Source organism: Perca fluviatilis, chromosome 8, assembly GCF_010015445.1.
Source record: "Perca fluviatilis chromosome 8, GENO_Pfluv_1.0, whole genome shotgun sequence".
Lineage (NCBI taxonomy): Eukaryota > Metazoa > Chordata > Actinopteri > Perciformes > Percidae > Perca > Perca fluviatilis.
In genome coordinates, this window is record NC_053119.1 from 34,066,099 (window position 1) to 34,093,742 (window position 27,644).

The 27,644-nt window shown below is 40.4% G+C and overlaps 1 protein-coding gene across 2 annotated transcripts in view; it reads right to left on the reverse strand.

Moving 5' to 3' along the window:
- The window catches only part of hydin (HYDIN axonemal central pair apparatus protein), a 137,266-nt gene that overhangs the window by 83,795 nt on the left and 25,827 nt on the right, over nucleotides 1-27,644 (reverse strand). For both annotated transcript variants that reach the window (XM_039809874.1, XM_039809873.1), the window contains exons 12-24: nucleotides 26,953-27,176; nucleotides 26,744-26,811; nucleotides 26,357-26,598; nucleotides 24,086-24,186; nucleotides 23,463-23,598; nucleotides 16,577-16,741; nucleotides 16,232-16,384; nucleotides 9,777-10,015; nucleotides 9,229-9,646; nucleotides 7,745-7,888; nucleotides 4,996-5,139; nucleotides 2,682-2,774; nucleotides 1,382-1,602 (exon numbers count right to left, since the gene is read on the reverse strand). In XM_039809874.1, coding sequence (XP_039665808.1) covers nucleotides 1,382-1,602; nucleotides 2,682-2,774; nucleotides 4,996-5,139; nucleotides 7,745-7,888; nucleotides 9,229-9,646; nucleotides 9,777-10,015; nucleotides 16,232-16,384; nucleotides 16,577-16,741; nucleotides 23,463-23,598; nucleotides 24,086-24,186; nucleotides 26,357-26,598; nucleotides 26,744-26,811; nucleotides 26,953-27,176 — 2,348 coding nt within the window. The remainder of the gene's footprint in view (nucleotides 1-1,381; nucleotides 1,603-2,681; nucleotides 2,775-4,995; nucleotides 5,140-7,744; nucleotides 7,889-9,228; nucleotides 9,647-9,776; nucleotides 10,016-16,231; nucleotides 16,385-16,576; nucleotides 16,742-23,462; nucleotides 23,599-24,085; nucleotides 24,187-26,356; nucleotides 26,599-26,743; nucleotides 26,812-26,952; nucleotides 27,177-27,644) is intronic.

Consider the following 27,644-nt stretch of genomic DNA (forward strand, 5'->3'; position numbering starts at 1 on the left):
TTTTTGTGAAAAGAGCACTAACACGCTTCAGCTGCCCTTTAGTGGCCTCAGAACAAAGAGAAGCCATGAAGTATCGGGATTCTATGGACCCCAAAGTAGCTGCAGCTGGCACTGAAATTCGCACTGGCAGAAAGTGGAGCACTGCCAGTGAGTTGCAGACGGCAGAGGTCCATTGTTGGAACGGTGGCAACAGGGCGATAAGGTATGGGCTACTTCCAGAGCTGCCAGATCAGTAAAGCAAAAAGAAAGGAGCGACAATATCTCCTCTAGGAAGTGGTGCACACAGGCGTAGAGGAGGTAGGCTATGTGTCAGCACCCTACCAAGTCCAGCAAACCTGCTCATATAGGGCAAGAGTGAAACACCTGCCTGCCCTGTGCACTGCGAGAGGATCACTACAACATCTCCTTGGCAGCCGATTCAAAGCCCTGGCCGATGGACGCGCCTTGACCAGGTGCTTAAGGCAGTTGCAGAAGCAGTCACCACAGCCAGAGTCCAGTAAACACCATCCCAGGAAGAAAACCATCCCCTTTCTCAAAGTTGGAGAGCTCATTCCCTTTTACCGACACCTCTGTGCCAACTGTCTGCAGTCCCAGACTGGCAGTTGAGAGTGGATCTTGAGAAACAACTAAGGTTCCCTAATCACATCACACATGACACTCCGCCCAGACTTCTTAGACTCAACCAAGCAGGTGATCTTGTGGGAGTTGACAGTACCCTGGGAAGAACATATGGAGGAGGTTCATGAGAGGAAGCTTCCCAAATACCAAGAGCTGGTGAAGCAGTGTAGGAGCCGAGGCTGGCGGGCCCTGTGTGAGCCAAGGTAGGATGCCGGGGATTCAATGCTGGGCGCTCAATTTGCAAAGCTCTGACTGGGCTGGGAGGAACTGGACCTGCGAAGAGGGGGGCCATCCGCACCATAACTGAAGCTGCAGAGAAAGCCACTAGGTGGCTTTGGATAAAGAGGGCAAGCCCGTAGATTGGTGCTACTGGGATGCAAGCCGGGACCTGTTCAACCCCGGCTGGGTCACCTGGAGGAGGGGATAGGAATTTGAAAGACCCAAAACCACCGATGACCCTCGGATCATTACTGTTGATGCATCCCAGCGCATCCTAGAGATGTTTCTTGTAACTTGTCCATATGGTGACCATATAGTATCTTTTCAGGTGTAAATGCAGAGCAGGCTTTTACCCAGGGTCCACTATGTACTGTGCACCCGGGTGTATTAGTATGCTATACTAATAATGTATGTAGTTATACAGAATGCCACTGAACACTACTTACTACCATTTAAAGTGTATCAGGTGTGCAGTGTCTATAAACATAAATACAAATGTTATAAACTGATATGACTTTGTGGATATTTCTCAGTGTAAATATACCTGATGGTATAATGTTTCTGGTCATCCAGGAAAACCCAGTGGTAGGACACGGGAAGCGGGGAGCAGTTGGTGATGGAGATTGCTCTACGAGTCCTTGAGCAGTTGAGCACACAGCCAAAGTCAACTGAGGTGGAGGAGAAGTGGAGGTTGGGGAAGTGGACCTCAGCGTGCAGCTCCACAATCTCTTGCTGTGGGTGTCCTGGGTAGTGTACCTTAAGTAACTAAAGAAAAAAAATGTCAAGGTAGGAAATGTATTTCTCCAAAATAATTGATATTACAGGTAAAACATTTCAATGGTGGAAGTAAGTAAACAGATTGTTTTCACTTAATGCCAGTGGTCCCCAATCTTTTTGGCTTGTGCAGTGGTGGAAGAAGTATTCAGATCCTTTACTTCAGTAAAAGTAGCAATACCAAACTGTGAAAATACTCCACTACAAATATAAAAATCCTGCATTTAAAACCTTACTGAGATAAAAGATGTAATGTATTTAAAAGTACATATTGTGCCGTAAAATGGTCCCTGTCAGTGTTTTCCCAATTAAATATGTTGTTTTTGGACTAATATTACTGCTGCACTAATGTTTATTTTGCATTTTACTGCTGTAGATGTTTAAGGTTGTGCTAATTTTAACTCTTTATATACTGTTGGGTAGTTTCATCTACAGCAATGCATCCCATTCTATAAGATCGTCATTTTTTTTAATTGTTTATTTAGTATAATAAGTAGAAACATTGCACTGCATCCTTCAGTTTATCAGAAACATTCAAATTCAAAATCACCAATTTCTCTTTCAGAGAAATGTAGCGGAGTAAAAGGTACATTACACACATATTTAATGTAGTGGAGAAGAAGTATAAACCTGCATAAAATGGAAGTACTAAAGTATTACAGAAATAGTAAAGTACAAGTACCTTAAATTTGTACATAAAATACAATTTTAATTTAGTCTAATATTACAAATCACATATTTACAACCTGTACAGCATATGACACGGTGTGTTGTTTGACCCTTGAAAAATACCTTTAGCAGGGAAAAAATGGTAGAAACCTCAGGGAGAGCCACTGAGGAGGTTATGATCTCTATCTTAATTTTAAATTTGACAAAAGATATTAACATAATTTTGTATAGCATATCTTTTTTTTATCCCTTTAATTATCTTGCGAACCCAATACGGGTCCTAAAACTCATGTTAGGAACCACTGCCATATTGGCTAAGCCATGGTGTACTAAAAAGGTCACAATATAACCCCAGATGAGAAAGCAAAGCATTATTTAAGACAACAAAATACATCAGTTACCTCATCCATGACTCGTGACACCCGATCCTGACAGTAAGCTGGATTAAAGCATACCCACAACTTTGCTTGCCTCCCCTCACCTACAACCATGGACTGGAAAAGAGATACAGTAGTTAAAATACATAAAATACAGGTATTGAAGGAATCACGCTGACTTTGCAAAAGTTTGGATTACAGATTTTTAGGTAAACTAATCAAGGCGTTCTACAACCTTTTTCATTTTTTGTGAATCTGGCCTTGCATGCTTGATGGGAAATCATTACAATACGCTTTTAATCTGATGTATAAAATTCACAACCCTTTGAAAAACCTTTACACAGTTTAATGAAACGTTTATTGTAATCCTGCCATGGGCAACCTTATCAGAATATCCTGCTACTCTTTAGCTTCATTCAGAAACTTGCCAGGGGCTTGAAAACCATTTTAATGGTGGATTCCAATCCTACATTTAAATCAACTCTCAAAATTGAGAAGAGAAAGTTAGAGCTGTAATAAAATTGAAACATGGACATCATCATATTTTCTCAACAGAGATGGTATTCCCTGTTTCTTGCCCAAGGACTACGGATGTAAATTAGCTTATAGCTAACTCTGGTACAGCTAAGAGGCTGTGCTGCTTGGACTAAGACTCGAGGATTTATGAAATCGGACTCAAGCATTTATGAAATAGGAAGTCAGATGAAGTTTCTGACTACTTTTATTTGTAATAGGTAGTGATGGAGTACTCTAGTTCTGGAATCAGACTCAAGTCCGACTTAAGTCACTATTCTCTGGACTCATGATTCGACTCAGACTTTAACTCAGGTAATAATGTTTCAACTCTGACTTTAACTCAGGTAATAATGTTTCAACTCTGACTCTCTTCTTTGGCGACTCGGACTTGAACACTGGGGACTCAAGACTTGACTCAGACTCGACAGTTGGTGACTCGACTATGAAGTGTATTAACATCCTATTTTATTCTGCACATTCTATAACTTGTATTTAAGCTATATCTGAACTATCTAGATGTATGATGATTCAAATGAACTCTATCACACTTCTATAGGAAATTCGCCACAGGAAATGGCCACAGGAAACATCTGGAATGTGTTATCAGTGGGGCCCCCAAGATAGAGATGTCTTTGTTGAAAAGAAGGCCAGTTGGCCAATTATTGATCCCACCCAATTTATGAAGCATAGATATGCGTTCTTCACACAAAGAACTGGAGAGTGACCATTTTTGAGAATCTGGGTGAGGTCCTCTCCGGGCTCTTCAGAGCTTGTAAATTGATGCTGAATTCTTTGATGTAAATAAACTTTTATAATCAAGGACAGTGTCAGCGGATTCCTCTCCATAAAGCATTACACCATCGATACTACATACACCACAACTATAACACTGACTACAGACAAGATGGACAGTAACACTGAACCTACTAGTACCTTAAACATCATCTGTTCAGAAGGTGCCCATGACTATCTTGTTGCTGCCTTAAATTTAGTTTCTGACCCTTTTAAACACTAACAGTAACAGATCGATCAGTCATAAGCATTGATGTCGACTGTGCATGCTCAAAATAATGGTCACTTTCTCATTTACACTTATCCCACTACACTTAACACAGCGCTAAGGATAAGGCTGGATTGCAGTGATAGTCACTCAATGCAAATCAAGTCTCAGCTTTGCAATAAACAACATTCATTCTGAAAAATGATGATTTATGAAATACTAAATTAGCAATAGACAATTTGAATGAGGTAGAAAATGGACAGAGATTGGAAAGAGAGAGAATGGTGGAATTATTAAAAAGAGAAATAAAAAATTTACAGAAAAGTTCATAAGCTCACTATACCGGTACCTGCCTGACTTTAGTATATGGTCACATTTTTATACACTGATTCTTACACTTACTTTCCCATCTGCCTAATTTTCTGCATGAAAGCAGTGTTTTTATTTTTAAAGTCATAATCTGTGATCTAAATACTAACAAACCCCCACTACCACAGATCAAACACTACATAGGAAACTGATATCCCTCTCAAATTGATTGGCATGTCTTTTAATATATAAAACTAGCCAACAACTTTAATCGAGGGTAACTTGGGTGAGTTGTTGTTTTAAAAGTAAAAAAACAACAGATTAAGTACAAAACAGCTAATTCTTATAATATCCTCAGAAACTTTTACAAACAATGTGTTGGTAGAGGAGAAGAAGAAGGAGAAGAAGAAGAAGAAGAAGAAGAAGACCAAAATCAGCAGGTTTATTCTGCCTGGAACTTGAAATGAAAAACAAATAACAATGAAGCGTTGACTAAAAGGGAGAGATGTGTACCATAGTGGTAGCTGGACTTTGGGCTCCCGAGGCCTCACATAGAGAGAACGGCTCCACAAGAGAGAGCTCCATGGATAGAGGCAGAGATGACAAATTCTCCAAGATGAGCTTCTCATATAGGGGCTTTAGACTCTCTCCTGGGACCTGTAAGACATACATAATTTACTCAACATAATAATATAAAAGACATGTTTGAGGAACAGCAATCTTAAATGTATTTTTTGTTCTGATCTGATCAAACTTTACAGAGTTGCTCAAATTCTCAGACATTCCTTCAAAGCTATAATGCGTAGTTTCTGTCTCCCCCATGAGGAAGACTTCATGAAGTAATGTCAACAAAACTGTCGGCACCTCCATATGATACAAGCCTCACGCGACCGCGCACCACCCCCACCCAGGGCTTGACATTAACTTTTTGAGGCACTTGTCCTTCGGACAAGTACATTTACGTTTCACTTGTCCATGAACAAAAGTCACTTGTCCGGGTAAAGATTCATCATTTTATAAAAAAAATTTGTGTTTTGCTAATGCAGAATTTGAAGAAACCATTGAAAGCATCCAAACCCTATCAACATTAATACAATTCAGTTTAAACAGTAGAAACAAATGTGTCCCAACAATAGATTTCCCCTTCCAACAAGAAAAAGGATCTCCAGACTCATAATACAAAGTAATATGTTGCAGCTGGTGCAGAAGTTAATATATTGAGATTCTAAGTGAATATTTTAAAGTTTCTCATTACTTTCAGATTCCTAGTCAATATTCTAAGTTACTATGTCAATATATTGAGATATTTTGAGATATTGAGTCAATATATTGAGATTGTAAGTCAATATTTTGAATGTTCTCATTGCTTTGAGATTCTTAGTCAATATTCTGAGTTACTAAGTCAATATATTGAGATACTGAACCAATATGTTGAGTTACTAAGTCAATATATTACGATACTAAGCCAATATATTGAGATTAAGTCAATATTTTATAGTTTCTCATTACTTTGATATTCTTTGTTTATATTCTGAGATACTGAGACAATATATTGAGATACTAATTCAATATTTTGACCAGAGGTAGTGGTGACTTGAACTTATACTATATCTAAAATAATTTTGTAGACATAACAATGGATTTTGCCACTAAATGTTGGTGTCAACGTTTTTTTTCTTTCTACAATTTCACTTACCAAGGGATCCTTTAAAAGGTGTAGCTACTTTACAGTTGATTATTACCTGATATTTAATCCGCTACAAACAAGTAGCGGAGCAGCTAGTAACGTTACGGGCGAGAGCCAACCGTCAAGAGTCAAATTAACTTCATGCTTCATCCGCACAAAGCACACTTCTATCGCCACGAGTGACAGCTTTATTCGGCTCGTTTTCTGTGAACGATGTGGGGACGGGGTAACATTAAAGCGTAGTTAGCATGCTAACGTTAGCTAACTAACACCGGCTGCCTGGCTTGTTGGTTCCGCGGTGCTTTCATGCTGTATCGCTTACAGAGAAGGAGCTGAACAGTGGGCTGGGTCTAACGTCAGCGGTCCGCTCTCCCGCTGCTGCTGGGTCTAACGTTAGTTAATGTATTTGTTTCAAATCGGTAAAGTAAAATCTGTAACATAAACGGAATGAGTGACACATAATAACGTATATAATGCTTCATCCACACAAAGTACATTGCTATCGCCACGAGTGACTTCTGTTTTCAGCTTGTTTTCTGTGAACAATGTGGCGAGGAGGTAACGTTAAGGTGGAGTTAGCAAACTAACACCGGCTAGCTCGCCGTGCTTTCATGCTGCTTCGCTTTCGGAGAATGCGCTGAACAGCGGGCTGGGTCTAACGTTAGCGGCCCGCCGACCCGCTGCCCGGGATTGTGGTGTAAAATATGTATTTGTTTCAATTCTGTAACATTGACGAAATGAGTGGCACATAACGTGAACTAACATGGCATTTTGTTTTGTTTGAGTTTTAACTTGTCCAGTGGGGCAAGTACATTTCTCTTCCACTTGTCCTACAAAAAATCCACTTGTCCCGGACAAGCGGACAAGCCTTAATGTCGAGCCCTGCCCACCCCTCCTCCACACAGTTGCTAGTAGCCAAGGAGGACCCGGAGGATTAAAAAAACATCATGGAGTTATCTTCCCTCGACACCATTTCTAAACATAGCCATTCTGAGAAATACAGAGAAAGGTTTGTGGAGCTGATAGTCTTAATTAGCTTTGTATCATTTTATTTGGCAATGGCTTGAATGTAACTGATGTTCATTAATATAAAAAGTTATGCACCAAAGCTTTAAATTATTTACATTCCTGCCATGTCATCCCCAAAAGGCATCTTACTTATGACATGTCTACAAAACAAATAGATAACATTGTCTGGACAAGTTTCTGCAAGATATAATACAAAATTAAATAATAATATAATTATAGTGTAACGGCCGGCAGGATGCCGTTGTGCTGTTCTGCACTGCAGTGCAAAGGATCATGGGAATTTGTTCTTAACTGTTTCTGTCCTAGTTTAAGTGTGTTAATGATGTTATGTTAGTGTTTTCAGTGTGTTATGTTATCTGGGTTTTAGTGTTGCTCGGGGGATTTAGTGTTCATGTTTATTTACATTTGTTGGGTTACCATGACTGAGATTCTGTGCATGGAATATGTGTGGAACGACAATAACCTACTTTGGAAATCAGTAGCTGTGGCTCTTGAGTGAATCTTTTTTGAGTGAAGTTTTAAATAAAAAATATACTTTTGCCTAACCTTCTCTGTGTAGAATTTCAGCTGCTTGGAGGAAATGCTGAGCACAGGAGGCACAAAGCGACAGGTAACATCTACAGACATGATGAGCTCATTACAACCCTGGCGACCCACAATGCCACGGCACACCAGACGCTCTCGTACAACCTGGGGAAGACAAGAACGTATGAACTGTACATGTACTACAACATGCATCTAATATAATGGACACACACATTGACTCAGTGATGTAGTACTTTTTGAAGGTCTCTGAAATATGTGCCACCAGAAAGTGAATTTGAATCATTTATATTTGAATTTGAATTGCTAAATTTGAATTATTGCATTGAAAAACTGAATTTGAATCATATAATTTAAAATTGTATTGTTTAATTTGAATCATTGCATTGAAAAACTGAATCTGAATAGTATAATTTGAAATTGAATTTATTCGTGTGCCGTGGTGTGCCGTGGCATCAACCTATCGATCTGCGCTCGATTGCTCTTCCTTCCTCCTCTAACTACCTGGATGTCTGTCACAGTAACTTGAAATTGAATTTTGAGAACTGAATCTGAATTGTGAGAACTGAATGTGAAGATATATAGAGTTGAATTTTCAGTGAGGATCAAATTTTATTGGACTTCAGTTACAAACGAATACATTCAATTTCAAATTATACTATTCAGATTCAGTTTTTCAATGCAATGATTCAAATTAAACAATACAATTTCAAATTATATGATTCAAATTCAGCTTTTCAATGCAATAATTCAAGTTTAGCAATTCAAATTCAAATATAAATGATTCAAATTCAGTTTCTGGTGGCACATATTTCAGCCCATAGTCTCGGTCTTGTCTCGGAATCGACCACATTTTTACTCGGTCTTGTCTCAGTCGCAGATAATAAAGGACTCAGGATTTTATTTCAAGACCGGTCATTATCACAACTGCAGAGATATCACTAAATTGCCTGTGCATGGTCTGATTTATGTGTTAATTACTGTGATTAGACGTAAAACGTCCTGCTTCAAATGCAACCCATAACTTGACCTATTTCTAGTTTGAAATTCGTTACTGTTAACCCCCTCTCCCCGCCCCCCTTAACACGGGCTCCCAAGAAAGTGAATGTGGTAGACAGGAGAAGAAGCTCTGGCTGTCTGGGGGATGTCAGCCAAATCGTGAATGAAGAAGAATCTTAATTTGTTTTCTGTGGGTGTTTTATATTGGGAATGTGGATCTTTCAGATCAATTTGAGGAGTGCCTATGGTTAGCATTTTCCACATTTTATCGTGTAATGCTGTGTGGGACTCGCACTGGTCTGGTCTTGGTCTTGACTTGGTCTCAACCCCTCAAAGTCTTGGTCTCGTCTCATTCTCGATGCACTCTGGTCTTAATGATGACTTGGTCTCCGTTTAGTTGGTCTTGACTACAACACTGCATTGACAGTGATTATAAAATTCAGAGCTTGAGTTTATTCATTTTGGGGCCTGCAAACAAACTGTCTCACCTTGGGGCAGTCTGAAGATCCCGTCAGCACCATGTCAACGGAGCAGCCTGGCAAAAGCTCCACACGAGAAGGTGTGAGGCTGAACACCGGCTTCTCTCTGCTGGAGGAGAGCAAAGATCCACATCCCGGAATATCCTTCTTCTTGGGAGCGGAGATGGATGGCAAGACGGTTCGGCCAGATAGGTTTTCCCCCTTTCGAGTTTTTGAGGAGTCTGAAGATCCCGTCAGCACCATGTCACCACGGCCCGGAATATCCTTCTTCCTTTGAGCTGAGATGGAGGGCAGGTTGGTTCGGCCGGACAAGTTTCCCCCCTTTCGAGTCTTTGTGGAGAGCAGGAAGTCATCAGTCCGCCAGTGAAAGAGCTGCACTCGCTTCCCACTGTTGGTCAGCTTGAAGTGGTACTGGCATGACCCAGGGCTAATAGAACATACCGAGGACAGCGAGGAATTAAGGCATGTTGTCTATTAACTACTACATTTTCAGTTCTAAATCACCATATCAATATTATAGTCAAATTTGACTAATTGTGTGACATCTTTTATTCTACCTGAAGTATGTGCCTAGGTCAAGGCTGGGAGCAAAAGGCTTGTCACTGACGATTGTGGTGCCAGTGCCTGTGGCAGACAGAGGGATAGTGTGTGTTTGACTGTCCTGGATGGATATTTCCAGCATGGGTTGGAAATGAAGCGTGTCCTCCAGGTGTGCCACTACTCTCAGCTCGAGCTGGCTCTCAGGTGGCACTTCCCCCTCACTGGGCTCAACTCGCCCAAAGGACTTTCCATAGCGCTGAGGAAACAGAAACACAAGGAAAAGAGTTCCTTTACCGTCTGAATCCGATGAGCTGTACGTGTTTGCTAGGACAGGATTACCACCTTTGCATCCGTAGAGTTGCATAGTAATAGTTACAGCAGCTAGTTACATGACGGAAATGTGTTGATTGAAAATATCTCCCTTCACGCAATTGAGGCCTATACTACGGATGGACCTGTAAAGATAGATGTGTATATCATATAGCCGCATAATCAATATTTCTGAGTTGCATGAGATCCTAGAGGTACAGTATAAGTAGAACAGTGGCTCCTTGACATAAGTAAGAACAAATATCTCCCTACTATGATTATAATAATGGGCAGAGTATGATATACAGATGTACAGTTGTATAGAGGAAGTTAAGATGAGTGTATCCTATGATAACGTGTTTTAAAATACACAAAAAACACATGGTTGAAACTGTTATTTGTCTCAAATCTACACTCTCTTTGAAGTGAGCATAAAAAAGAGACTGCAGGCAAGACAAACTTAATATTTATTCTATTTCCCAGCTCTGTGGATGGTTTGATTGCATTGATTTGAATAAAGTCCAATGCAATGAGAAAACAGATGCGCTATAAATCTAATGTTCATTTCCAGTCCTTCAACAAAGCCCTTCACTGTGCTCACTGTACTGTACTGTACAGTATAATATATATATATATATATATATATATATATATATATATATATATATATATATATATAAGCAGTCATCTGGATCACAATCAATGTTCTGTACAGCAACTCTGTTGATGAATGGCTGGAACATAAACTTTTAATTGGGATTTTGAGAAAGGGTTTCCTAAAGATGCAGTGAAGCTTAGGAATAATTTATGTCCTTTGTCAAATACTGCAATTTGTGTTGCATCACTGAAGCAGAGACTGTACTAATAATAATATTGGACAAATTATATTTGAAGATTTTGCTTGATGTCTCTGTTGAAAGCTACTTCCTTACAGAAAAGTCCTGCAGAAAAAGAGACCTTTGAAGAAAGATGCCTCACACAAGCAGGCAACACTTGACCAGAGAGTGACTTCAGGAGTCACAGATCACTTTCTCAGCATTTGTATGACCGGGTAAAGGAGCCACTGAAAGCTGACTTGGTGTGGGTCGATACAAGGGTGATCAGAGTAAAGGGGGTGGGTAGCGTCAGAAGAGGAGAAAGAGCAGGGGGTTGACTCTCCAGAGGAAGGAGCAAGACGACTGGAATTTCAATAATCACATCAAACCTGCTGCATCCCACAACTTGATTAGCATTGATTGCTTTTGAATGCAGCACAAGTCAGAAGGGCTTAGAATCCAAATCGGTGCTGTATCCTGTGAGCTATCAAGAGCACATGAACACGCATAAATCTAGCACCAAACTTAAATCTCACTTGGCTTCTGTTTCTGCTTGCCAAAAAAATAATAAATAAATGAGATTAAAACAACTAAAATAGCGTCTGAATTTTAGACCAATCCCTTTTTTATATAGAGTGCAGAAAATGGTCGTACAGGGTAATTATCGTCCACATCATGTATATATGTAGCCTGGCTCCGCCCTCGTATTTCCGCTCAATTTTCATTTTCCTTCACTACTCTGTCTGGGTTTGTGGTATATTCTTGGGTTTTCTCCAGACAAATATTTGGCGGTCCAATCAGCGAACAGAGGGAGTGGCTGAGAACGATGACGTTGAGAACGATGACGTTGAGGACGTGCGCTAGAAAGATGCGAGCGAAGCCATTCGGTCTATTGTGCCAGCAACACTGCTGAAGGTCCACAAGTTAAAGCCCGAGCAAGAACAATATTTGCTGAGTTGTGTTGGTGGCCATAATGTTCAGGAAAAGTTAGATTTTCCAGCTCGCTCCGTTAGTGGTGAAGGAGTTGGCTAAGGCTAACGCTAGCGATGCTAATGCTAAATATAAGCCCGATAGTTGTCGGTCTCCCCTCTTGTTGCACATGCGCATGACATATGTCACAACCAAACGTTAGCGATTGGTTATGGCAGATCATCATATGGCAGAATAGTTTTAAACTACAACAGAGTACCCGCCTTCAAGGAAGTTAACACTTGTCAATGGAGAGTGGCCAGACTCTCTGAAATGAAATGGACCAGAGTCTGGTAGGACCAGGCTAGTATGTTCTGTCATGCAGTTTCTATTTCTACTACTATTTTTGTATCTCTGTTGATATCAGACCTGCCAACATGTACGCATTTTTCGTACTCGGCATTTTGACCCTTAAGTAGGCTTGTACGATTTGCTGCTCTCTAGGTACGCATTTTGTTGCATCTCGAATTTCTCCGGTTTCAGTTTCTATGCAATCTACATCTATGACGTTGATTCTACCGCTGAGCAGTGGAGTGAAAAGCTTTCGGCCAATCAAAGCGCTGCATTTTAACCCTCCGTCCACCTGCCCCTCCTAGCCAAATGCTTCGCGCGTTTAGTGCCTCAGCAAGCCAGGCTGTCCGGATAGCAAAATTACGAATCCCACTATGGCCACGCCAAGACCCGCCCTACGAAGCAGCTTGATTGGTTGGGGTTAGGCATTTCACCTCGAGTGGTTAAGGTTAGGGTTAGGGGATTGGTCAGGGGATAGGACCTGTACATGTAAGCATGGACGCCTGGCCAATAGTAGCGTGTGAACGCTATTGAAGGGCGGGTCTTGGCGTGGCCATAGTGGGATTCGTAATATCGCGTCCGGCAAAATTACGAATCCGTAAGATTCAGTTTTGATAGTGTCCATCAGTGATGGGAGTAACACATTACAATTCAGTGGTTGAAATGACTGCAGACATTGATACATTTGCGACACAGACATTATTTTCCTGAGTTTTTTACGCTGTGTTGAAGCGAGCTGTCCCGTCACTGTTCCGTGGTCAGAGCCAGAACAAGAGATGGTAACTGACAACATCTGTGTCCTGTCAGTGACGACAGCAATGTGACCGAGCAACTGACAGATAACATGTCGGGAATTAATGTTTAGTCTTGCTACACGTAATATTACATTTTATCAGCGGTGGAAAGTAACTATAGCCTACCGTCGGCTACTTTGATTCAATTTTATTTGGGTATTTTTCATTTAATCCTACTTATTAGGCTACTTCTAGTCCACCACAATTCAGAGTCAAGTAGGCTATTGAACGTTTTACCTAAGTATTTATTTTATAGCTTTAGTTACTTTGCAGCATCAGATTAATAATACTAAATAATATGAATAAATTATGATGTATTAAAGTGGATAAAGATGAGACTTTGTTGACCCCGTGGTGAAATTCACAAGCTACCTGCCAAGAATACTTTTATTTTGGTGAAAGTAACGCAAAAGTAGTGTAAGAATTACAATTCAGCGACAGTAATATTGTAATATAACGAATTACTCTCAAATGACCGTAACTAGTAATCAATAATGTATTACATTTTGGAATTAACTTGCCCAACACTGGTGTCAATAGGCTAGCCTATCACACCTGCCATCCTTCCCATTAGTTGGGGGCAGTTAGAAAAGTGGTGGAATGGCTAGAAAACTAAAAGGTTTTAGAAAGGCCAGGTGCTGATTAACGTAAGATAAAGGTAACAGTTCGGCTATTTATGTGATGGCAACTTACATAATGCAATGTCACCCATGTCAAATTTTTAAAAGCGTATCTGAAAATATCTGACCCATGTTATTTATTAGCCTATAATTGTGTCTCTGTCAGGCTTCAATCTTGTGCTTTTTTAGTAGTTGCTTTAGGCCTATTTAAAGTTGCTTTATGAGTAAATCCTTACTTACACTACTTCATTTCCCTTCAGTAATCAGAAGAAGGCTACGTGTTAACTTGGTCTAACTCTCATCTTTAACAGAGAAGTACTTAAGCATATTTATTAGCTCTCTCTGCCTCCTGTTGGTTAGACTAACAAATATATGGGCACAAAATGTTGGACAGGATATAAGAAAACATTTGTATAGTAGTTTCACTACACATACAGCCATTCATCCACTCCTCTACAAGTAATAATAATTTATTGTAATCTAGAAGGTAGTGATGAGCCAAACAATTGTATTGGGTTGTACTCATAAAATTTCTTCAAGGTTGGCAGGTCTGTCATATTCTGACAACAAAAAGAAATAGACTAAAAAATAATCTGTGTACATATGTATGCTGATGTGAAGCGCTGTTCATGTGGATTTCGAAAAATAACTGATACATATTTAAAGAAACTTCAAAGTGTTAAGTTGAGAACGGAATTTGGAGCGGTGGTATCCCATCTGCCAGGCTAAAGCAGTCAACCTAGGGGAAACACTGGACATTATTTTTCACATTACATAGTCTGGTTGTCTAGATATCTTCGACACTGTATAAAATAATCAATACAATCCTAGGTTTTATTAGGGATGGAGTTGTGGTTCAATTTTCACAGATGGTCACTTAGATGACAAGCAAGGGTGGATACCTTCCACAATATCCCCGCAATCATCACTCATCGGGTCTATTTGTGTGGCTCCCTGCCAGCCTATTGAGCGAGATGTAATGTAATTCAAGGAGAATCTGCATCGATTGATGCTTGAGAGTGCAGGGGGAAACTCCTATCCTCAACACTGCCTTAGAGGAGAGGACAGGGTCACACAATTGCAGTTACACCGGGGTTGCCTGTGTGTGTTTTAATTAGTGTGCATGCACGGTTGTTTCTATGCCAGTTATGGAAGTATTGAGTCATAGCTCCAGTCACAAGTTTGTTCCCAGTGGATTCCCAGTGATAAGAGAAGGGCTTTCAGAAAGAAAATAAATACTTGAAGGACCACACTGGATATGATCAACTGTAGATCTCAGGATAAGGTAAAGTTACATTTACACTAAGTAATAAGTATGATAAATAAAAATGAGTGGAAGATTATTATTCAGTCTTAAGAGTCTTTGTGATGTGGGTCCGTGCTCCCTCTATATTCCGAAAAAAGTCTAAGAGATGAAAACAGTTGAACATTGTTCAACATTGTAGACATTGTATTTAGGGCTGCAGCTATCGATTCTTTTTGTACTCGATTAATCTAGCACTTTATCGATAATGGTTTTTTTGCGTTCTTAAAACTAGGGAAAAAAAGCTAAATTTTCGGAAGAAAGCAACATTTGTATTGCCTACATTGCTTACAATATCATCTCTCAAAAAACTAAACATATTAAGTGCATTTAAGTGCCATATTACATTGTTTTTAAAGATTTTTTTTTCAAATGATATCAACCTCAAACTAAGGCATACATTAAAATACACTGTTCTGTTGAGATGCTAAAGCACTGACGTCGTGCTATTATCGTGGTAAGCTAGTTCCATTTTGCAGTAGACACACTGTACATAGTTTTAGTTTTAATTATGTTTGAACTGATTCCAAACTTTGGACACTTTCTGTTGTTTTCTCCAGCCTGTCTCTTCTCTTAGCCCCTCGCTATTTACGCTCTAGCATGTGTCGCCAGCAGCAGACTGAGCCGCGTCTGTGCGACAGTAATAATGCTCCGTGCGGAAACACCGTCCGTCAGCGATACAACGTTGGTAACATTGATTTAACGAAGCTTTGAGGCAAGTCATTTTGCATTGAGGATTTTTTGTAATCGAATTATTCGAGTTATTCGAGGAATCGTTTCAGCACTAATTGTATTGTTTTGTAGATTTAATAATTATTTTGTGTATAAAATGCTATAAACACCAGAAACAGCAAGAGATTCCAAGTTGAGCATTGTTCAATCAGCGTCCCAGATCAAGCCCACCTATTCCAGTCATGTCATCCTGAATTGACAAAATGTCAGCGTCTGACTGGTTCAGGAAGGAGAGCGCACTCTAAAGGAAAATCACTTATTCTCCTGGGGTAGGACTACAATTGAGCTGGCACCTAATTATTTCAAGAGCTAACAAAGCATTAGAGCTATTTACTCATTAATTACATATATAATGATGTTAACTGTTCACAAGAGCAGGGGAAGAAAGACGGAAGATTTGCTCAAGAAATCTAGCCCCTTAATGGGCAGATGGCTCAACAGATATGTATTAAATCCACTCCGAAAAGCATTTCATTTCTGTATGCTTCTTGTAACATCTTACCACTAGATCTCAGGGCTTGTAAAATGAATGTATCATACGTGTTTTATTCATTTACCTTTATTTAGCATGTGCATACCTATCTAATTGCGTTAATACAGTATGTGGGCTCTGGGGTGTCTGTGTTGGTGTGTTTGTACCATGCAAGCAGTAAAGTGGGCTGGAATAGGTGACTGGTTTGACAGGTGCAGGGTTCTAGTTATGTCCGTCAGAACCGGGATTGTGCCAAAGTCCAGCTGTGGGCTCTCAACATGAACTATTGGTCCCTGCCCAATACATGATAAGACCACCTCCTGGAACAAAAAAAAGCAGATTAGAGAACACATTTTAATTAGTAATTTAGAGAAAGACACCTGTATGAGTATATGGCTGTATTCAGACAAAATACTCAAAATTACTCCCTCATGCACAGTATTCAACCAGTAACACTCAGAAGCACACGCACGCACGCACACACGCACACACACACACACACTTCCACTGACCAGGGGTGGCTGGAAGCTGCCGAACACAGCAATGCGTAGAGTGCGCTGTTGCCTTCCAACGGCCTTAGCCAGCAGAAACACAGGAAGCTCTTCTGAACTGTGAGGACGAATCAATCCTCTGGGGGTGACACTGCCAAAAAGCAGTGGCAGACTCTCCTCATATTCCTGAAAAAGGTGACACAGACAGAAATTACTTTTTTTAAGCAAACATACAGACCAAACATCTATTGTACAAAAAGATAGATACAGGGTTCATACGCATTTTAACCAATACTTTTCCATGACTTTTTCATGACTTTTCGGCAAATTTCTATGACTTTGTGTTCCTGAAAATGTCAGTCGACATTATACAATAAGAATACAAATCTATGTAAAGTTTACCCTCAGAGGTTTAAAGTGATGGTTCGGAGTAATTTCACCCTAGGGTCCTTTGCACCATGACCTCGAGCCAAACACCCCCCAAGAAGCTTTTTTCACCTGCGTCTAACATTGGGAGCGTTAGCGTAGAGTAGCGTTATCAGCTGAATAGCTTAGCGCAGGGGCTAATGGACCCACGTTTGTATCTCGTAAATGACCCCACTAATAATGCCCGAAATGATACCAAACGTCTACACTAGTACATATAGGTTATGGACTCATAAAACGATGGATTGGAAAGTTTGTAAATTACACCAGAAAGTTATGTAAATAACAACTACCTGCTGGCTTCTGCTCTCTGCTGTTGTTGTTGCTGCTGTAAGACGAGTGCTTAGGGCCGTCTACAAATTACAACAAAAAAACAACAAAAAAATATTTTTTAATTTAACTTTTTTTTTTAAGTAAGTGCTGTAGTATAACTAGCAGGAGACAATTAATAATTGAGGTAAGTTTGGAGACATTACCTTATTTAATCATTAAATTAATAAATATTTTTGTTGTATCTCTTTTCGGTGTAGTAATTTAGTAATTTGTAGACGGCCCTAAGCACTCGTCTAACTGCAGATAGCAGCAGCAGCTAGCAGAAGATAGCAAGCAAGTGTTCATAAACTTCTGTTGTACTTACAAACTTTCCAATCCATCGTTTTATGAGTGTATAACCTATTTGTACTAGTGTAGAAGTTTGGTATCATTTCGGACATTATAAATAGGGGTCATTCAACGATAAGGAGTCACGCTAAACTATCGCAGCGCTAATAACTAAAAAAAACATGAAAAAGGCTTCTGGGGGTGTTTAGCTCAAGTAATGCAAAGAGACCAAATTACTCCGAACCATCACTTTAACTATAAAATGAATAATAATGTATGTGGTTCATAGTGGGATTCATAATATCGCTCCCCGAATACAACGTTGAGGTTAAGACAACGTGAAAATACATTTATTAATCACATATTATTATGCTGTGTTAAAACAAATTCCATGACTTTTCCTAAACTTTCTGGGTCTTTTTACGTTTCCAAAACCTTTCAAGGCCTGGAATTTGCATTTTTCAAATTCCATAACTTTTCCAGTTTTTTTCAAAACGAATGAACCCTGTAGATAGTTTTGAAAGTAATTTATATTCCCTGCCCTTGTCACAGCAGGAGTGGACAGCTGACAGACAGTGATTTCAATGTTGGACATTTGTACCAGTACAGTTTCATGGAGCTATTACTGCAAGTCAGGACATGATCATTTTGATTCCAAAAACAATCTTTATTATATTTTGTCTTCACAATGGTCAGAGAGATTCATTAAAGCAATAGTTCAACATTTTGGGAAATACTTTTATTGGCTTCCTTGTGGAGAGTTGGATGAGAAGCTCGATACCACTCTCATGTCTGTATGTTCAGTGTTGGGAAAGTTCACTTTCTACATGAACTAGTTCAAAGTTCAGTTCACAAATTTTTAAATGAACTAGTTCAGTTCCTAGTTCATACTTCAAAATTGTGAACTAAGTTCACAGTTCCAAAAATGAACTAGTTCATAGTTCTTTTTTTCCATAGGTTGCTGCGAGCTATTATTTTTCAAAATTATTGCCACAGCCCATATAGAACCACAGATGGCAATTATTTTATCAGTAGTAACACTGAAACTATGCGTCAGATTTCATCTTCATATCCAATCAGTTCAATGTGTCGTTTGAGGTTTGCTGTGGATGTGACTGAAGTGCGGATTTTCTTTTTGAAAGCCGGCGGGCAAAGTTTGCACAGAAATGTCAGATTTTTCGCATCCTTACCGACCTTGTCATAAAACTCGTTTAAATGATCATACGACGCCTCCTTGCTGCTTTGTCGCCTCCATGCTGCTTTTTGTTTTGATGACGCATATGGCGGTGCGACACTGGAGGCTGGTGTTGCCAGATTGCGAGTTCATGAACTATCGTTCAATGAACGCGTTCAGGCACAACACTGTGTACGGTAAATATGAGGCTGGAGCAAGGAGACGGTTAGCTTAGCTTAACACTTCAGAAAGTCACTGCTCCCAGTCAAGAAATAGTCTGGCACATAATCCCATGTAAAAACACAACTTGTTTTTATACTTTTTTTCTAAGGATCAATGGATATGTTCACAATTTTTTTTAAGTCTGTCTTACAAAAATAGTGCCTATATGCACATTTAGGCAGATTTTTCTTGCTGTAATTATTCCTCCTGTTCATACTCCCAATTAGAAGATCCTTTTCCTAATGTGCTTTTAATGTAAGCGATGGGGGTCAAAATCCACAGTCTTTGTTCCAAGCTAAAATCCATTTCAAAGTTCAGCAAAAGCTAAGATAAGTCAAATCAAGTTGATATTGTTGAAGGTTACTGTGTCTTTAGTAGAATAAACATACAGATATAACGTGTTAATTAGTTATCTTCAGGGGGTTGGTAAGCAGACTTTTTTACCTTTGGACACAGCCAGGCTAGCTGTTTCCCTGAGTTTCTGTTTTTTATGAGTAATGTCGAAGTGTCCTTGGGCAAGACACTGAACCCTGAATTGCTCCCGATGCTGCACAATCGGTGTGTGTACCATCGGTATGTCTGCTGAGCAGGTGGCAGGCATGGAAGCCTCGGCCACCAGTGTATGAATGTGTGTGTGAATGGTGCTGTAGTGTGTAAAGCACTTTGAGTAGTCGTTAAAGGGGTGGTTCAGAATTTTGGACATAGGACCTCATTTTCAAGTTAGCCAGTGTGTTCTTTATCAGTGGAGACCGTTTTTTAACACTTTTCATTTAGTCCTTCTAGTTGCAGAGTTCGCTGGTAAATTATAACGCCAGACTATCAATGTAAATGTCTGTGTTGACAGAATAATGTTAGAAATAAAACTACCCTTGCATCTCAATGATCGCATTACATTTTGAGGGACTCGTTTCTCAGCAGCAGCGGAATTTTGCTTTGCTCCGCTTAGTAGTACTGCGCCGAATAGTAAACAGAGAAGCGCACTACAGTCGGGACACCTAGTAGTAGTCTAGGACATTGGTATTGAAGCATTGGATTGGAAACTAAGGACTAGGCAACATGGTGATTCAGTGTTCCATTTACAAATTATAAAAATAAACAAAACAGACACATTTCCACAAATTTCCATTGCAAGATCCAGAAAGGAACCAACTGTGGCTTCTTGCTGCTGGCTTGGACATCAAGACACCTGTGGAGACTCAACTCAAGTGGCGAATGTGTAGTGATCATTTTAGACCAGAAGACTCGCAATCTAAAGGACCACAAGTCACTGACAACGAATGAGCCTTTCATAACGTTAGCCTAGCTGCTACTGATAGATTGAGACTGACAATGTTAGTGGAGATAACGTTACAGTTCAATGCATTGTGAAGAGTGACAACGGTAGATACCTGGCTGGACCTAACCTCTAACTTTAGTTAATTGCTGACAGAAAAGTCATGTAAGCTCGGAAAGTTTACATGCAAATTGCTAGCCCGTGTGCTTTGATGTACCGGTAACGTTATGTGTGTTATAGCCTGGCAGGTAAACAAACTTGCGTCATTGTCATGGAAACCGGCTTCCTCGGTAGCCTAGGTAATATCAGTCCATGCTGCCGTAGCCTACTACCAACTACAGGGAACAAAGTATAACTATCGCAATGCAATGCAAGGGTAGTTTTATTTCTAAAATTATTCTATCAACACAGATATTTACATCAATAGTCTGGCGTTATAATTTATTTGCCTCAGGTGTACTGTGGAGTGGGTAAAGCTGTTTTTACAACCCGGTCTCACGGCAGTTTGTGTAAATGTCCACGTTATTCTTAATCTATTGATACGTGTTCACGGAGACGTTTTTCTGGTTTTTTTCGTGTAAATGTCACATTATTTTTTACGTGTAAATGTCACATTATTTTCTCGGGGAAAGGACGCCGGGAGGCGGCCGAAAAGGTCGCTCCATAAGCCGGAGGCTTCCGCCGCGGCCTGGCTGGGGAACGACCGGAGGCGCCCCAGCGCGCCCATAAGCCGGAAGGCGCGCGCAGCGCCAGGGCCCCCGCTGGGGACCGCCCCAATAGAACGGGCCGGAGGTTGGGTTTAGGAAAAAACTTACGGGGAAAGGGCGCCTTAAACGCCGGGAGACGCGCCACAGTAACACGCAGGACAAAACGCCACACGCAGGGACGCCATCCCCGGGATGCCATCCCCGGGAAACAAAGCGCCGCAAACGGGACGCGATCCCCGCACGCCCGGGTGAAAGTCCTGTGTTGTTTGACCCATCCACCACCCCGACCAACCTCCCTACGCGGATTTTCTGCTTTTTATATTACTCCCTACAATTTCGTGCTGTGGCCACAAAATATGCTTCCCATTGAAATACATTACTTCACATTTTCGTGTTGTCCACCACGTAAAAAACGACAAAAACGTCTCCGTGAACACGTATCAATAGATTCAAATAACGTCACATTTACACGAACTTCCATGAGACCGGGCTGGTTTTTAATGGCAGGCTAGCATATACCGTTGACTTGCGTTAGCCTAGCACCAGCGAACTCTGCAACTGGAAGGACTGGATAAAAGTGTTGAAAACGGTCTCCACTGATAAATAACACACTGGCTAACTATGTACAACATTCTGAACCACCCCTTTAAGACTAGAAAAGTGCTAGATAAATGCAGTCAATTTAAAGTGCAGCTACAGTCATTCCACGGCTGCAATGACGGTGCAGAGATGCCAAGAGCTGGATGTGGAAGACCCAGAAGCGCTGACCAATCAGAGCAGACTGTTCGGGAGAGGATCTTAAGAAGACAGGCACTAAAATCATGGATGTACTGTATAATAAGAACTGGATACAGCGTTTCAGGCGGTGCCCTGTTCATTCTTATGAGAGTTGCTCAATAGTGAAGACCTTATGGAGCCAGAAATTACCCAGATGATCGACACTGCATCAGCACTGTGCGGCCCATAGAGCAGGCCAACTACAAACCTCTGCTGGGCCAGCCAGCTACTTCCGGTTTAGCACTCCGCTAACTTGAATGGGGATAAAATGATTTAATTGTGCAGCTCTTCTAGGGCTGGGTGATAAATCGATTTTATCGATTAACTCGAATGTGTAGTTAACGTGGATTTGTTTAAATGAAAAATCGATTTTCTCCTTAACATCCGCCGACGCTCCCCTCTGGGCTCCCGTAGCTCCGAACGGCCTCAGCCCTCCCCCCGCGCATTTGCCATAGAGATAGAGATACACAAACAACATGGCAGCGACAGGGACTAACATTCATTATTTTCTTAACCAGTCGTTTCATTACTTACTTATCCGTAATCTCCGCCGAAAATGACCGGCAGCTCGCGGTGCTCTGTCCCCGGCTGAGAGTCACCTATTCTCGGATAACTGAACCACCAGCTACAGCTGACCTGAAGGAGCACCATGCGGGGCACCAGAGGCGGTGTTGAGGATCTCTTTTGCGGCTCAACACATCTACTAAATGCTGCTGATACAACAGGCTTAAACAACTTGCAATCACCGCTCTGTAGCACGGAGCTCTGCTTCGACGTTTGTTTTTATCGCTACGGAGGAGCTTGCTACAGGTATGCTACATTCAAGAGACCATGGGATGTTAACGTACGTTACTCAGCAACAGGTGAAAATAGGGGCAAGGTTACGCAATAACGTTGAAATAATTTGAACTTTTAGCGATGAACGAGAAGTGAATTACCTGTATGTGTGAAAACAGCTTTATCTCACGCATCCGTTTTGTTGTTGTAGAATATATAGGCCCCCCCCCCCAAAAAAAACCTAAAAAAAAACTGGTAGGGAAAACACTCAAACCAATTTATATTTCCACAAAATTGGCATGAATAATCCTAATGGTATACATGCCCCATGTGTGTGCGTGTGTGTATGAGTCAAAACAAAATAAAACTTGTTTTGAACAATTTCTTTGTCATCTGCAGATTGATTTTAAGTAGGGGGAGAAAAAAATTGATTTCAATCTTAAATCGGATTTTTATTTTTTTTTAATCGGGGATTTTATTTTTAGGCCATAATGCCCAGCCCTAAGCTCTTCTAGACTTTCCAAATGTTATCGGACCGAATGGATTCATTTCTGTCATTTCGCGGAGGTTGTGACGCTAAAAAAAAATGATCCACTAATTTACAGACGTATCTTTCGCCATGTAAGTCAATGGGAAAAAATTATTTTTGCTTGCTGGGAGTTGCAATTCCACTGTTAGGCCACCATGTTCAATTTGCTTCAAAGAAGGCACACTTCCTGGGGACCTGGCTAAAACAGAGCGTTTCAGACAAATAATGTGGTTTTTTTTAACACTGAAGAATGTTAAAAAATGTTCTAGTAAAATCCCAAATACAAGAATGGGCCTGAAAAATTTGCATTATATGGGACCTTTAAAAATGCATGCAATCCTTGACAGTTTTGTGCTTGTTCATTTCACTATTCTATGAGTACACTGCCACCACTGCCATAGAGTATATATAATATATAATACCTGGTCCAGCATGCCGTAGCAGGCAGGCAGAGTGCTGGTGTTGGTCAGCTGCACTTGCTGTTCATAGCGGTGATTTAGGAAACACCTTTGAAAGTCCAACACTGCAGTCTCCACCACAATATCTGGAACAACACACCTATTAACAAAGATAAATAGACAGAGAGGAGAGGAGAAGAAAATATTTGAGGCTTATTTATGAATCACAACAGTAATTGGCATTAAATCATGCCAGTACTGCAGTGTATTAATTAGAACTTATTCATGAATTTACAATGACGGTGATTGCCGCGAGGAAGTCAGATTACCACTGCCCTATTCTGAGTGATGGTGCAGGTGACATTCAAATGTATTATTATGCAAATTAGGCTCTGAATATTTAACACATACTCCACCGATTTGTCGACACCTGTTTGGAAGTTCAATGGACCGCATTTACAGCTTGTCAAAGCATCAGCGACAGCCAGAAGCACAGAAGAGGTTAACTTTATTTTAAGAGAAAGTGTTTGGTAGGAGAGTTTGTAAAAAGCAACCTCAGCTGTTTTATGGCATCTTGTGAGTATGTTTGCATATGTGTGCACATCAAAGAGTGTGTGTGTATGTTCACATCGGTAAATGTGTCTGACCTGGCTATGATAGGCAGAGTTATAATTTTCTTCCCGACACCCTGAACATCCACGACCAGCGCCAGACTGTAGCTTTTGACTGTGTTGGAGCACAGCGTCACCTATATACATAATACACACATACAATAGTATTGAGACCACAAAAGGTTCAAAACATTTCTCACATCAATATGGAATGCCATTTCATTCAATATTAAATAAATGAAAAAATACATACAATAAATAATAACAACAATAAATGAGGCACTAAATATATAAATACATGTATTATATAAATATATAAATGAGGCAATATAGATTACTAAATAAATAGGTTTTACTTTTATTTATTTCAGGGGACTTTCACTTCATAAGTACACATTTATTTATTTCAGGGAACCTTTATTTCATAATAATTTATTTATTTCCCTCTATTTATTTCCACTTGTTATATTCAGATGAAGGGGCTTAGATTTTTCTTTATAGAAAATTTATGATATCTTAATTGAGGGGATGCATTGCTTTTCTCTTTTGTAGCTACACTTAATGATTTAGGCTGCACCATTCAGAGTATCCTGACCGGCTGCATCACCGCCGGGTATGGCAGTTGCACCGACCTCAACCGTACAGAGGGGGGTGAAAACTGCTCAGCACATCACCAGGATGGGTCTGCCATCCATGGAGAACCTCTACACCCAGCGGTGCAGGAAGAAGGCCATCAGGATTAGCAGGGATCCCAATCACCCCAGCCACAAACTGTTTTGACTGCCGCCTGCCGGGAGATGGTACCGCATCCGGTCCCACACTCATCCCACAGGCCATAAGACTTATGAACTCCAGAGCACTTTACCTTTGTATTGTCACTTTACCTTTATATACTTTTACTTACTATTTCACAAATCCATTTCTGTATATACAGTATATTATGTATTACTTCTCTCAGCAAATGCATTTACTCCATTCCTGTTTACATTCAGTTGATTTATTCAGATCAGTTTATTTATATAGGTTATATTTTATCCCTATTCTTTAACTTGATGATTTTGAATTGATTTGATTTGATTTGAATGAAAATGATTTAAATGAAATGAGCTGGTTTGCCCATGGATGGAAATGTGAGAGACGGCTAGCTTGACCAAGAGTGAACGTTCTTGTGTGGTTTGTAGTGATGCATTTTGGTTTGCTTGGGAAAACGCTCCAAGTTTACAAACTCATCAACTGATTTGGACCAGAGCATACAAACTATAGTGCGCAGGACTGTTTTTAAAGAACATAGAAGGTTCCTTCAAGCACATGTTACATGTTGTCTGCATAACCTTTGCAGTCTAAAGACCTGTGAAGATTAGACAAATTAGTCCACTGATGAATTAAGCAACATGACAGGATGAGGGCTGCTGGTAGTCGCACATGCAGTGAACACACTCTGCAACCGCCAGGTCAGTGTGGCCGCTGGCTCGTGCAAACCTCTCTCTTTTTCTTTGAGTTTTCGGAAGGCCGACAGCAAAGCCTAACTTTACTTTTATGTTATCTAACAAAGAGAAATGTTTACCCCTCGTCCTAAAATGGTCAAAAAACGATGAGAGGTGTGGCCGGGTTGGCTCAGTGGGTAGAGCAGGCGCACATATACTGAGAGGCTTATGCCTCGACGCAGAGGTCCAGGGTTTGAGTCCAACCTGTGACGATTTCCTGCATGTCTTCCCCCTCTCTCTCCCCTTTCTCACCTAGCTGTCCTATCGATAAAAGGCAGAAAAGCCCAAAAAATAATAATAAAAAAAACAAAAAACCATGAGAGTACTTCCTTTTTTTATGAATAAAGCGGTTAGTACTTCCCTCCGATCAGAGTCTTTTGGGGGAATTACAAAAGGCCCCGGAAAATGTCCCCAGAACTTAATTTAGATTCTGGTCTCTGCAGTCAAAATGCAATGAGTTCCTTAGGAGGTTCCTAGTTCCTGTGGTCGAAACACGGCTTTTGATTCTCTATTTTATTTAATTTTTTTAAATTTTTTTTTACTTATGTGTTTTTTTCTTCTTACATATTTAATTAGCATTGTTGAAGGGAGCCTGAGATCTAAGATTTTCATTGCCAACGGCTGCTTCTCTGTAATTGTTCATGTGCACATGGCAATAACAAAAAGAACTTGAAAATATGGGCATATTTTTACAATAACATACTGCCTAGTACAGTTTTGGCATACGTAAAAAAAACCGTAGCATTCTGCTAGCTTAGCAACATTGATTTTAAAAATGTATGCATTCAAATGGGTTCCTCCCTCATTTGTTAATTCACTGTACCTCAATGCTGACATCTGAAAAGGAACACACAGAGCCCGCAGCAGGTGTGATGGCGAACTCCACAGGCCGAGCATGAAGATCTCTAGCAGCACTGCCTTCCCAAATGTTCCTGGACACCTCGGACGCCTGTTTGAGACAAGTAACACTGGGAGACCCCAAGCCGTCTCCCTGGACACGCAGGGCAAAGGTAATAGGCACAGAGGAGTCGTTGAAGAGGCTACACTTCAATGTTAGTGGGAAACCTGCACAGAATGGTAGATGACAAAGGGGAAAATAAAGATGAAGCTGAAGTGGAGGACATTTATTTCTGAACGTTGTGATTCTTTGAAGTATATCGTATGTAGCAACTTAAAAATGAAAAAGCTCAAGAAAAGTGGTGCAACTCACCAAAGCCTACATCTCCAAAATTGAGCTGTGAAACATCAAAGTATAATTTGGGACCAATGACACAACCCCTGAAAAAAAAGAAGCCAAAAACATGTGCCATGAGAAACATTGGTATTTTCAAAAGTAACACTGCCAACAAATTTGAAGACTTGCTTGGATAAATCTAAATGGTCCGTTACAATCTGAGTAACTACACTCGCTAACTTCACCTGAAAGTCACGGTAAGTGGTTGAGGCTGTCCTGTGACAGTTAGCAGCAAGTCCTCATTGAAAGTTCCCAAGATGCGACAGTGGAAGGTGACTTTCACAATCTGGCAGGCCCCAGAGGGAACAACACCTTCCACAGGACTGAAGGAGAAACAGCGGCCGAAGGTGGTGTCGGGGCTTGACAGCCTGAAAGGAGCGTCAATCAGTCCTCTGTTGTGCACCTCCATCTGGAGAAAAAAGAAGGATCCGCTGATTCAACGCTCAAGTCATGTTTTTCTTGTATGTTCAGTTTTTATGCACCACAAATCTGGAACAAACTCCCAGAAAACTGCAGGTCCACTGCAACTCTGTTCTTTCAAACTTTTCTTTTCTGATGCTGCCTTTTTTAAGTAATTGATCATTTCTTACACTGCACTGTCACTTTAATTCTTGTATTTCATTCCAGTCTTAGCTGGTTGTATATTCTCTTTAACATATGTTTTCAACTGCTATTTAATGTTTTACGTAAAGCACTTTGAATTGCCTTGTTGCTGAAATGTGCTATATAAGTAAAGCTGCCTAGCCTTGCCTTGGTGACCGGACAGGGCACAATAATTGGATATGCTATATGGTTTACATGTGAACAAAATTAAATGAACAATAATATAACAAAATAGAATCATACCACAAACTTTAGCCACAAATTACCTTAGAGT